We start from the raw sequence: 14218 nt of genomic DNA, 5'->3' as shown, positions 1-14218 counted from the left end.
CTCTTATTTTGAGGAGAACAGTGCAGAAATAGAAATAGAAAGATATAAAGTCTAAGATTTGGGTATCTGCAAGTGTGCATTGACTACAAGTGGTAACTTATTGAAACAGATAGTTCAAGTAGAGATTAGGTTGTTGGTAATATCGATTGTTTAAGCTGTACCAAGCTCTCAAATTTTATGAAACGCTAAGGATGTGTTGACTACAGTCACATTATAACATGCAGTTAAGATGGGAATACTGGTGACATACAGATGGCTGACAGGTTGCTAAGGTGTAGTCAGTCCTGCACGGACACTGCAAGAGTATCTATAAAGTATAAGGATATACAGTCTTGCTAGGGTTGTTTTATATAATAACTAGCTGATGCCCGCAGCTTCGCCCGCGTGGATTTAGGGTCTGAAATCCAGTGGGAAAGTTGTCACAAAGTTCCTCTATTGATTAAAAAAATTACGCAAATCGGTTCAGAAATCTCGGAGATTTCGGTGTGCATAGGAAGAAAAACACAACTCCCTTTTTGAAAGTCGGTTAAAAAAGTAGCCTATGTTACTCCCTGATCAATTCTCTACTTGTCTGTGAAAACCCCGTCGAAATCGGTCCAGCCGTTCCGAAGATTAGCCTTTTCAAACAGACAGACACTCCAATTTTATTTATTAGTATAGATTTTATTTATTAGTATAGATATAGATATACCTGTAAACGAAAGGGAAAATACAGAATGTATGAGCTTGGCTTGCCTGGAGCGTGATGTATCTTTGGGAAATTCAATCAGCCTCATCAACCTATCAAAGGCTCAGGTCTAAGCACAGGTTCCATCTCAGAGTAGGAAAAATTGGATATGGTCCTCTATGTTAGCTATAAAATATAGTAGATATACATAATCATACAATATGACATTTGAAGGTGACCACTTCTTTTTAAGTTTCCAGCTCTCAATATAAAGAAACGATTGCAGAAACTTTATGTGATGAGATATGTGTTGGGTGGGAGTGTGTGGGTGTTTCATTACCCCCCACCTTACATCAAATTTTGAGTTCGACTCTGTGGTGAGCATGGGCTTACAGATTCTCTACTGGACTAATACTGAACACAAAGGAGAGGATAAGAGATTTCACCTGGGGTGGATCGCCAGATGATGATACCACACTACTAATAAATAGGTCCACGTTGCAAATCAAGAGTATGTTGGGGCAACATTGAACCCATTCTGAATCTGGAAGTACCTACCAAATTAGTTTACTTAGAGAATTATTAGTTTACTTCGAATACCTAGGGGATGAAAATATTTCAGGTTTCATATCTGACTAAGTATGCACATACCAGAAACAAAAAGACATAAAACACACGTGTTCGCAGAAGTACATAGGTATGAGAATTATTGTATTTTATCTTGTAAGTAATCTTTGTGTATATTATAAATTAAATTTGTTACGACCAACTTTGAAGTGCATTATGAAAATCAAAATAACCAAATAGAATTGAATTAGTTATTTACTTATCAGCGTAGACATAACGGTGGCACTCACACATGTTCTACCCTAATTAGGCAGTGAGAATGTTGGCTGCCATAATATAATAAATAATTCTTGTTAAGAGATTTCCTGTTTAAGTGAGTAGGTATGGAATATCATATCTTGTGATCTATACCCATAACCATCTACCGTCACACAGTTATGCAATGAACTTTTCACCTTTTAGATGTTATTTATTTAAATTATTAGTAAACAAAAGTTATTATGACGTTGATTGGATGTGTTTGAAAATATTCGTTTAAACTCTGAATTATCTCTAGCAAATCACAGTAAAAATCAAGGAATTGAAACCCTCTTACACTAATAAATTATGTGCATTTGTGATTATCAGAATTTAAAACAAAAAAAAAAAGGGAAATAAAATTGATATAAGTACAAGAAGAGAAATTTATTATATCACGGTCTTTAGGTATTTATGACTTAGTAAAACATGCTCACTGAACTACCAGGGGTGTACGTCATAGTTGCTATAACTATTATTGGTATATCAACTTGATAGGTGATTGTGCTTACTATAAGTAGAGGTCATCAGAGCTGAATGAAACTTACACAGAACTTTATCTATACAAGTACCTGATAGAGGCCACCACATATATGTATTGAATGAATGAGAAAATAACCATACTATATTTGATGTTTAGATATCGCTGTGTAATGATAGTGGACGTTATATGACTAAACGATTACTTTGATTTTGATATTTTGATACTATATTATGAATGAAATGTTTTGATATTTTGTGTTTTTTTTGATGAATAACGATTACTTTGATTTCAGTACTAGGATTGTGATACTATATTATGATGCTTAGATATTTGTAAGAAAGATGATTTAATATTTCATATAATGATAACACTATTACTTTGATTTCAGTACTACGATTGTGATGGTATATTAGGGTGCTTAGATGTTTCTAGACAATTTGATATTTGATGAAATGGTTAACGATTACCTACTATGGTTTCAGTAATACAATTATGATACTATATCATGATGTTTTGATTAATTTGCGTAGGGTATTGGATGTTATACTTATGATAAATGTGTGATGCTATTATTTTTATGTGATGTTCACAGTGAAATTATCTTGAAGTCTATTGTGTCTGTGGCCGCATGGCCATACGAGTGTACAATAAGCTACCGGAACGCTTTAAAAAACTCAATTTATGCCATTTTAAATCTAAACTTTTCAAAACCTTGTTGAGTAGGTACTTTAAGTACCTACTTAGTAAGTAAAGTTACTCGGTAAATGAGTTTTTTTTAAGGATGATATCAATAGCATAGTATAATATTTTATCACTTTGTTTTGTCTCTTTCTATTGTAATATCTATTTCCTGATTTTTATGGAATTTGAAGTAATGCAATTGACGCCCAAATTTTGTTTGACATTAATTTAATTTAATTTAATTTATTTTGTTATCTTAAATATTTGCACACTAATAATTTAGTAGAAAGTTAAGGCCTCTAATCATAAATTTCAATCTTACTGTACCAACTTTCTTGCAAATAAATTATCTTATCTTATCTTATCTTGTGGGCTCTTGACTTGGCGGTGAGGAGTGCGGTGCAGATGTGTAGTAGAGTCGTTAGGTACGTCTGGAAGTCGTAGACGGCCGTGAAGTCTTGTGGCAAATGAGCTCTCGACTTGGCGGTGAGGGGTGCGGTGCAGATGTGTAGTAGAGTCGTTAGGTACGTCTGGAAGTCGTAGACGGCCGTGAAGTCTTGTGGCAAATGGGCTCTTGACTTGGCGGTGAGGGGTGCGGTGCAGATGTGTAGTGGAGTCGTTAGGTACGTCTGGAAGTCGTACACGACCGTGAAGTCTTGTGGCAAATGAGCTCTTAATTTGGCGGCAAGGAAAGCGGCTGGTTATTGATTTGAAGCGGAAAAGATTGGAATTTATGAATATGTTTTCAAGTAGTTAGTAGTTTAGAGTTAAAGTTAAAGTTTATCATGCATTGTATAGCTGAGGAATAAAGTCAGTTCTTATGAGTTGAGGATAGTTCTATTAATATGAATTACTCGAAAATTATAATCTATTGCTGAAAATATTGATGTTTAGGTACCTATTATAATGACAATAGGTAGAAACTGTTACGTATAAAATATAAAAATTTAATAAGTTTGAGGACAAACTTAATGTAGTGAGGACGGCCGACTGTTAGATATTCATAAATAAACGCAAGTATTATAAAATAATGTATACAATTTGTAGTGTTAGAAACGTGGCAACACTTCGCGATGGTAACATTAAGAGCTGTCAACAGCAATGACAGTTAGGACAGTCGTGTGAATCATTAGAAAAGCGATTGGGGAAAAGATATATTGTGTAAAATGCATATAGAATGATATCATTGTGAAGCTTAGAATAAGTACGCAGTTGTGAATATCTAAGTAATGATGATGAGCTTAATGTCTTGAATATACAATATATATAAACCGAAGTACTGTGTTTGATTAGCAACAGTGTCAAGATGTTCCGAGGGACGTAGAAGGGAAGGCTCTGTTATTATACACTATACATAAAATAACTAAGTTTAACTTTAACAGTATTGTACATCATTAATAATAAAATCGTTATCACAAACATTAGAAGACTATTCTACAACTAACAAAACGTAAAAAATATATTATTAGAAGGCATGTAGAGATCATAGTTTCTTGGCATCCTCAAGCAAGAAGTGTGATTCTTTTAATAATAAAGTTTTAGTAATAAATAGTATTTGAATAAAATCAACTTAAATACTTTTAAAATTTATTCAACTTGTAATTGAATAAATTCAGTTTAGCATTTTTGTATTAGCAGTATTGTATTGTATTAGCATTTGGAAAAACGCTGTGAAAGTTTCAACAGAAAATAAAATCATTGACCATTATTGCAAAGTTTTGTAATCATCATATTTTCACATATCGCCTCTTTTAAATATTGGATATATCGTTTTATTAATGAAGTTAGTATACAGGCTGACCCATTAAAAAAACACGATCCAGTTAAGGGATCGTAAGGGAGGTACCTAAATGCTATCAAATGATCCCATGTATCTTTGGGTGAAAATAGCCAGTTTTTGTAGTTATAAATCGTTGTTTTTCAGAAACGCGTAATTAAATATAAGAAACGCGTATTGTTTCGTTAAAAAATACTCTAAAAGTCGAGTTTGAATCACTGGTCATTGTTATTTGACATCATTTGACATCAACGGGTCATTTAACAGCATAGTTTGACCTCCCCTACATCCTCTTAACGAGATCGTGACATTTTACCGATAGCCTTTATAATAGTGATACTTGTGTTTGTTAATGTTGTGATGTTAATTAATTGTAATTAGGATTATAATGTATGTTACTGTAAGATTAATAAAAAGTGAGATTTTCATAAAGTTATTTCTTTGCCGTAGTTATTGATGAAACGGAAACATAAAGGGTATTTCATTTATAATATTAATTTATCATAATTGAAAACTTTTCCTACCAACTATAAATCTAAGATACTTAGTTTAAGATACTTAGTTTAGTTTTACCTTACACTTGCAAAATTAAAATATTTTATTGCACCATAAAATTCATAATTAATTATATTTTCGTAGATTTTATATGCACAGTTCTTTGTACTTTTAATTGACACAACACCTATTGGCTATTATTATTAGATTATTGAACTCCAAAACCATCCAAATTGCGATTTTCTTTTTAGATATTAGATTACAAGAGATCAATCATGACCAGGAAATGAAACTTGCAATTAAAATAATTATTTCAGACAAAAATTAATTAAAGTTGAAACCAAATCGAGCATGTTTTTTAAAAATGCATTGGACATGAGGGGCGAGGGCACACCGCACAATATCACGCGGTCGCGGTCACTTCGCTAATGACTATATTATATTTTCAATTCACGCTTGACGCGTTCCGTTTTCCACCCAACATGACTACCTATCTACCAGGTAAGATCACAGACTCATGGAACTTATTATATGGCTCGAGAGGTCATGAAATACTGAGTATTTCACAACAAATGTGGTGTTCACTATTATTCTTCGTTTACTTTGGATTAAGATTAGTTAGTATACTTTAAACACTGGTATATAATGGCCGAAATTAGTAATCAATCTAATCTACCTATCTGTAATCTGTCGATAAGTTAATTGTATGGTATTTTTGTCAATTTATTCTTATCGTTAGATGTTGATGATGATGTATAACAATTCAGAGTTATGTGCGTTTTAAGCAATTAGATATCACTTGCTTTAACGGTGAAGGAAAACATCGTGAGGGAACCTGCATGCCTGAGAGTTTATGATGATCTCAAAGGTGTGTGAAGTCTGCCAATGTGCACTGGGCCATCGTGGCGGAGTACGCGCCCTTATCATCCTGAGAGGAAGTCCGTGGTCAGACATGGGTTGATCATGACGGTAAAAGTCTGAGCAAAGTCAAAGTACGCTGTGTAGATCTCAAAACCAGTCATAGCGCCCGGCTAGGCGAGCTCCTCGCTCAGCAGCAGCACGCGGAAGGACGACTCGTCCACCGCGTCGGTGTACAGCTCCTCCTGTGAAACGAACACGACTTCAGCTGACTCTATAACGCACTCGCTTCATTTTAACAAATACTTGTTTCCTCATGAAAAAATGTTTGCCTTTAACATGACAAAATTGACCGTGTTATTGTATTATTGCATGCCGTAAGGTAGAATTTGGCAGAACCTAATAATAATATTCAGATCTGTAAACTAACCCAAATTCGCAATATAAAATTGAAGCATTGAAATCTCATGAATGGAATGACACGCACGCACCCTGAACAAAGCTGTGCGCTGGCTCCACACGTTGGCCCCAACATTGTTCGCCCAACGTGTGAATCGGCAAATTACCATTGACCCCAACACTCGCACCAATGTTGGAAATTGGACGGCATTTGCGTGGCGTCGCCTAACCGTAGCCCTACGTCGACGTACCGGAGCTGCTGATCCGCTTTTACATTAAATTGGCGCCTGGTTGACGGCGAGGCGAAAAACTATACGGTGATGATCCATTTAAGAGTTGATATGTATATTTTCCTCCAGCCCGCTGGACCGATGACCTGAAGAAGGTGGTGGGGAGCGGGTGGATGAGGAAGGCGGAGGACCGTGTTTGGGGCGCGCTCTTGGAAAGGCCTATGTCCAGCAGTGGACGCTTACAGGCTGATGGATGGATGGATGGATGTATATTTTATTATGTCGACGAACCTGGTCGAGATGCACGGAAGGCGCGTCGAGCAGCAGATCCGCGTCGAGCTCCGCGCTCGCCGCAGTCTCGCCCTCGCTCGCGCCCGCGCTCTCCGACACGCGCGTGCATTCTGCCATCTGCCTACACAATACACATCGATTATTATTATTTACTTCTTATAGTTTGTTGACGGAGACGAGCTAATAAAGGGCGCTCTCTCTTGCACAATTGTATAGAAGTGAAAACACGAAAGTGAGAGTATGACCGTGATTACTGATTAGTTAGGGTGCTGCCGGTAGGGTGGTATCAAACCACGGCCTGCCACCAGACCAGACAAGAGCCAATTTGGGAAATGCAAATTCCCAAATTGCCCCTGCCGGGAATCGAACCCGGGACCTCCCAATTATAAGACCACAGCGCTCACACTGCGCCAGAGAGGTCGTCACAAAAGTCTGTTTAGACGATGATATTAGTGCCTATGGATTTGTTAATGACATAATTTTTTTTTTTAAGTTTGTTTGAAAATGTATGTAAAAAATTAGAGCTACTTTGTGAAACTCACTCGCTATCTTCACTATGCAGCATGTTGCCGTGAAGGAAGAGATCGCTCCTCACGGTGTAAATATTGCTTTCCGACCCTTCAGACTGTTCCACCTGCACAAAATAATGCTCTCGTTTATTATTTCGCTTACATAGAGGCTAAAAATTTTCGTATCGAATATACAAAGTGTATACAGTTATATATTCAATTGAATACATAAATACTATTTTCAATCGGAGACAAAAATGACGTTTCAAGTGTTGTCTGTTTTTTACGACTCTATAATAGTGATGTGGTGCAATCGATACTTACGGATAAATATTTGAAAGAATTCTTGATAAATGTGTGGGACAGTAGATAGACGGAAGACAACAAAATGTGTTGAAAATAATTCAACTTCAAATGAAATAAGTATGGTTTGATTCTAAATTTATGAGTTTTACATATTATTGAAAAATTTAACACATTTGATGTTTATTTTACTCGTTATGTTATTTTATTAACGATTTTGACCTAAACCAGAACCATGAGGACAACGCTATTTTTGCTCTCCGCTAGCTCCGCAAGCACGTCGAAGTGGTAGTGAATAGGTAGGTACGTACTTGCACGTCTTCCTCCAACAAGTACGCGCTGGGCTGGTGCCAGTGCAGCGCGCGCGCCAACGGCCACGTGCAGTGCGTGCGTGCGGCGTGCGCCGCCGTTACTTCCTCTCCCACCTCCAGCTCCTCCACTTCCTCTAGCTCCACCGCCTCCTCCGCGTCTTCTACCTCCTCCAGCTCCCCCGCTTCCTCTACCTCCTCCAGTTCTCCCGCTTCCTCTAGTTTCCCCGTTTCCTCTTGCACTATCCAGTCTCCCTCCACAGAAGCGTGCTCGATCTCAGCGCCCTCGCTAGGTTCCAATAAACTCACCTAGCAAAAATTTTACTTAATAATACTATTAAAAAAAATTGTCCTAACTGATCTATCAACACAATCTCCACAGTTGGGGTTAGAAACCTTGACAATATGTTACTTTTATGACGTACGACACTCACTAAGAAAAGATTTTCGGAACTTTATATATCCTATAAGGGTTCCTTTTTTCTCTTTGAAATATGGAACTCTAAAAATACAGTATTATAATAATATGATAATATATTACCACAAACATATTGTCTGATTTAACTCTTCTTATCTCGCGGTCGGCAGTGCCACTGAGCGCGGGTGGGCCGCTCCGCTCCTCTTTGTGGACCTTCTTCATGTGCAAGTAAAGAGAACTCATGTTCGTGAAACTCTGCTGGCAATCTACGAAATATATAATATATACATTATACAAACATTTGAGTGCTTAAAACCAAGCCGGGCACACTTCGTCACGTGAAGCGAGAAGTAAAACTACTGCGGCGTACCCCTTCCGGCACATATCTCTTATGAGAGAGAGATAGAGTAGATAAAATGTGGCGCGATTTGCGAGAGGAGTTTGTTAAACTTGTGTTGCAGTGCCTGTGCAAGCTGAATTGCCTTTATTCCGTCATAGCAAGCGTCGCTATTCATTTTAATGTATTTGCGGAGTGAGTCAGTATATAAGGATGGCAATTAATATTATCTATTACCACGTAAAGAAGCGACACTCACTCCTCCCGCGCCCATAATGTAATAGTACCTAGTAGTACTATGACTACGAATAAGATGATTAAATCTGTTCATTTGTATAAAGTGTCGGATTGAGCTACCTCGTAATTAGTTTGCACACAGTACCTGAGTGCGGGCAGGCGTGCTTGGCGCGGCGCTGCGGCGCGGCGTGGCGCTGCGCGTGGTCGCGCAGGTGTTCGCGGCGCAGGAAGGCGCGGCCGCACGCGCCGCACGCGTGGCGCCGCTCGCCGGTGTGCCGCCGCGCGTGCCGTAGCAGTTTGCTCGCCGTGCGGAACGACCAGCCGCAGTTCTGCACAGCCACACACCCAACTTCTTACTCTAACTCAAATCAGTTTATTTACATTACATGCAGCAGGTCTCACCGGGAAGCTGCACGGGTAGGGGCGATCGCCGGTGTGCGCGCGCGAGTGCTCGCGCAGGCGGCAGGGCTGGCGGAACACGCGCCCACAGCCCGGCCACGGACACGCCAGCTCGGCGCGGCCCGCTCGCACCAGGTGTGCACGGGCATGCGCGCGCAGCCCTGACGCCCAAAAAAAGCGCCGGCCGCACTCCGTGCAACTGCACATACAACGATTTATACTCTTTATTTTTAGGAGTTTTTTTCCGTTTGGAATATGTCACTCCGTAAGGCCACATTATACAACCACATACTTGCGTAAGACCTTCTTGTACAGCCGTAACAGAGCCCTAGCCTCATCCGACAGAGGTTGGGATAGGGCACCGTTACAGCCGCCGACCTGGCGAAGAATGGGAAATCTAGGGAGTATCTCCCATCTCTCCGCCTCGTTCCGAACACATTCCACCAATAAATGGTGTACATCCTCCGGTACATACAAAGTTACCACATCGTAAATACATACGTAAAACTGAGGCCACACGGTGCATTTCCGTTGCGTTGCGGCGCCGCACCGCTTTGGATTTGTGTATTGGGTGCCACACGGACACTGTTGCCGCTCCGGCAAGAAGGTATTAGCGGATTATAGCAAATTAAGCTTTTGATTCTTTGTGTAAAAAGTATGGCGTTGATACAGCGATTTCATATAGGATGACGCAGCGGCATCGCTCAGGCGCCGCACTGCCAAGGCAACGCATCGTTTGGCTTCACTCTAAGGCGATGTTTAAAATCGAGCTGGCTTTTACTTAAACACTATAGATATTGAAGAATGCATGTGGAAATCCATACCGATATAAAAAATCATGCCAAACACTCGCTAAAAAGGCTAGGCCTCACCTGTACAGTGCTTCATCAATTGTATGTTCTTCATTCAAATGTTTCATAAGTTCATCCCTGACATGGAATGTTCTTCCACACAGCTCTTCTACACCACTTTCAAGGACCCTCTTAACTGGACACTCTACAGTGATCTGTCTCTGGGGCTTTGCATTCTTAATCTTATCTTTGTTATGTACACTCGTCATATGTTTGTTTAGTTTCTGTTTGCTCATGAAGTCTTTATTACAGCCAGGTATTTCACACTGAAAATGTATTTGAACTTACTATTTTGCTGAACTAAGAGTGAGATCTATAGAGCGCACTTTGACTTTGCTTAGACTTAAGACACGTTAAAACGAGACAGCACTATTGACATAAAACGTCTCTTTTGAACTGAAACTTAAGTCTGAGCAAAGTCGAAGCACGCTCTATAGCTCTTAGCCTACGTCTCCAGCGCAGAGGCGCAGTAGGCGGCTTCAGTGCTAGGGCTAGGGCTGACGTGCGGGTTTGGTATGTAGGTACATACCAAACCCGCACGTCACCCGCACACCCGCACGTCAGCCGCGCTATCTCGCACCAGGTTAGCACGGGGGCTGTACAGGTGTGCGGGGCGTCTGCACCCCGATTGCCATCTCGACCTGTCGCGTACTATACATAACATGTATGTATACCTAGTACCATGTGAGCTATGCCATGCCAGCAAATATTTTAGTGTTCTGATAGATGTAGACACCAATAAAGATATGTCAAGAGAGCTCTCCATGGTCGTTCCACGTCAAGCATGAGAGCTATTGCAATCAAAATTAACAGGTGCAGCATACTCAAGAGTGAGATGCGTGATGTGTGAACAACGCGAATCATCGTTTGATATAATACATGCAATTATGCAAAGGTATATAATCCGACGTCTAGTCATAACTTTCAAAATTAATAGGATTTTATTATGTACTTATTATTTTAGGGCACAGATAATCAAGTTATAGTTGATCTAGAACAACAAATAATGGAAAAATAGGAGTAGGTATGTTTGCATGGGGAAGCGCATAAGAAGTGTAACCTTAAAAAGTTCAACCTCACTTAGGGCTACTCTTTTTTCTATGTGTGATATTCTTGACATTTAAATTAAAAATGTTTTACAAATTTAAATTTAAAAAGTTTAAGTTTTATGTGCATTCAAACATAATATTATATTTATTTATTGAAAAGGTACACAAAACAGGTTGTTACCAATATATAATATATATATATATATATATATGTATGTAATATAATTTAATAGAATTTCTATTTGATTTACCTTAAATCTGGTGGATATCTTAATAAACTGTTCAATAGATATTGTTTGAGTGTTATTTACTGGAGTAATAGTGTCCCCCTGCAATACTGCAGGCTCCTGCGGTACAGACTGTACAGGATTTGATATCAAAGGTACATCTGGTTTCTGCTCCACATATCCTATTAGCCCCGGCTCAGTGTTATCAACTGGAAGGCAAACACAAAAAGTTATTTCACATTTAGGACTGTTTTTCAAATCTATACCATAATATTATGTGACTGGCTGGCTGACACACAATGCAGAGCCTAAACCAATGGACTTCTTAACAGTGTTACTTACAGTAATTATCAGTTTACATTATGAAGCAAATTTTAAAACTAATAACTTCACTTGTAGTCAAGTATTTTTTTAAATCATGCGACTGTATATGGCTGCCTAGTGCCTAAACAATTCCTATTTTTAGGGTTCCGTACCTCAAAAGGAAAAAGGAACCCTTATAGGATCACTTTGTTCTCTGTCAGTTGTGTCTGTCAAGAAAACCTATAGGATACTTCCCGTTGACCTAGAATCATGAGATTTGGCCAGTAGGTAGGTCTTATAGCACAAATACAGGAATAGATCTGAATATCGTGAATTTGTAGTTACATAACAAAAAAAAAATTAAAATGTGGTTCAATTTTCAAAGTAAGATAACTATACCAAGTGGAGTATCATATGAAAGGGCTTTACCTATACATTCTAAAACAGATTTTTATTTATTTTTATGCTTAATGGTTTTTGATTTATTGTGCAAAAAGTGGGGAAAAATACCCAAGTACAGGACTATTGCACGAGTCTGACTCACACTTGGCCGTTTTTTTACTATCGAATGCCCACTTGTGGTTATCCAGACGCTTCCACAAAATATTATGTTAATCATAATATTGCAATAAATTTTCTCCCACTATACCATTTCTTTCTCAAGATATTTGCCGGACACTCCCTTGACATTAGGTAATGAGTGATGTGATGCATTTGCTCTTTTAAACTAAGTAGAACCAATAAAAATAACTCTTACTGTTTTTAATTATAATTGTTCCAGGTTCTCGAATAAAGTTTATGCACCATTTTTGTTTTCCGTGATTTTCTGTTTCTTTAATACCCAAAGGAACATTTTCAAAAACTGGAACATTCTGCAAAAAAACTTGTACTTTATATTGTTTTGAAACAAACCATTTGATATTTAAGAGTTTATACTACAGGAAAAAGAATACCTGATGAATCATGTCACCTAATAACACTGGTTCAACATTCACAGTTTGATTTTGACAAAATTGAATATCTGAAATAAAAAAGAATTTTATACTGATCATACTGTAGAATAGCTGCGCATGAAAATTCAGCTATATGGAAAATCACTAACTTTCCGGAGACTCTTTTAAACTTATTTTTTTTTAAATACTTACTTATGCTTTACTTTTAGATCAAAATCACATAGCTAAAAAGATTATCTCTTGAACTAGCACACATGCTAAAACTATTCATGCAGGGGTCCATTTTGAAAATGAGCCAGCAAAAGGTTTTTATCTTATCATTTATAGTAAGTAAAAAATATAGCTTATAATAATCTATAGCTCTACTTGGCATTTTAAATCACCTCTATGAAAGATAGCTGTTCTGCTGTAACATGAACATTTCTATTAATAACTTACTATTTTGCTGGATGGTATTAACATAAATTAAACTATTATGCACACTTATATTTTCTCCCACATCTTGAGTACTGTGTTGGCGTTGCGTCACATTATCAGCTTTCGGAGCTGATTCCTCAAAAGAATACACATGGTTCACATTGCTGAGATTTATAGATTTCTGTCTCTCTAGTTCATTGCTTTTTGGGTCAAGTACAAAAGATAGAGATTGCACATCTTGAGATTCACAAGTTTGGGATTTGCCCAGTTTATGTATTATCAAAGACTTATTATGTACTGGTTTTCTTCGGAGGATGTTGGGTTTTTGAAACTTTTTCTTGTTAGATTTCTTATCATGAGAAACAAACATGATTGTTGTTTCTTCATTTATTACTTGATGTCAGTTTAATAACCTGAAAATAACTATACTTTTTTTTATTAAACTTTGCTTTGCTAACTTAGAAAAAATGTAGCTCCAATTGAACTATTTTAAGTTGTAATTATTACTAATAATAAAGGTTTTAATTTTTACAGCTAATAGCATTTTGATATTTAGTATTTTTTTCTTTTCTCAGCCAACAAAATATTTCAACAGGCCTCAAATCAGCCTCAAAATAACATCCAATCAATTCACATCAAGCTTAAATACCTTTAATAAAATATCAACGACAGTTTTAAATCAATAAGAAAAGAAAATCCAAAGTTGAATTCTGACATGAAAAACAAATAATTGTACAGATTTATATCCAGAAAATCTCGAAAATCCCAATGAAACTTTCATACAAAGAGTATGTAATCCATAGACATACGATTTTTCGCTACGCTCAATGTAATCACTACGTTTTTTTTTTTTCTTTAAATCTGGCTTTACTCTGATTAGCCAATGTCAAGTTTGTAGTTATTTTCAAGTTATTGAATCTATACAAGTATGGACTCCGTCTGCGCCGGCCCCCGCCGACATACGCGCGGCGCCCCTTTAGAGCGCTTCTCAGTCAGTTCCACCACCAAAAAACGCCAACTAACACAAAAACCATCCACTCATAACAAAAAAAAACACTCCAAACAAGCACAGCACGCGCGCCAGCAAACGCCAACACAGACGAAGTCCAAAAATCACTACGTTATACTTTCATAGAGATAGGTTTTTTTTTCTCTCTCTCG

General features: G+C 37.8%; 1 protein-coding gene across 2 annotated transcripts; it reads right to left on the bottom strand.

Moving 5' to 3' along the window:
* Window positions 1-4043: 4043 nt before the first annotated feature.
* Window positions 4044-13844, bottom strand: LOC123870176 (zinc finger protein 677-like). 2 transcript variants are annotated; one of them, XM_045913378.1, is made up of 13 exons: window positions 13707-13844; window positions 13079-13480; window positions 12641-12708; window positions 12445-12559; window positions 11409-11593; window positions 10130-10374; window positions 9261-9456; window positions 9004-9187; window positions 8408-8550; window positions 7870-8175; window positions 7289-7380; window positions 6747-6867; window positions 4044-6071 (listed from the first exon to the last, which is right to left on the bottom strand). In XM_045913378.1, exons 2-13 carry the CDS (start codon window positions 13425-13427, stop codon window positions 6000-6002), a joined length of 2076 nt encoding a protein of 691 aa, XP_045769334.1. In that variant the 5' UTR covers window positions 13428-13480; window positions 13707-13844; the 3' UTR covers window positions 4044-5999. The 2 variants fall into 2 exon arrangements, with proteins under 2 accessions (XP_045769334.1, XP_045769341.1); XM_045913385.1 differs by having other exon boundaries at window positions 13079-13470.
* Between the last annotated feature and the right edge of the window lie 374 nt (window positions 13845-14218).

The sequence above is a fragment of the Maniola jurtina genome, chromosome 2 (assembly GCF_905333055.1).
Source record: "Maniola jurtina chromosome 2, ilManJurt1.1, whole genome shotgun sequence".
Taxonomy (NCBI): Eukaryota; Metazoa; Arthropoda; class Insecta; order Lepidoptera; family Nymphalidae; genus Maniola; species Maniola jurtina.
This window is presented reverse-complemented; position numbering and strand designations above follow the sequence as displayed.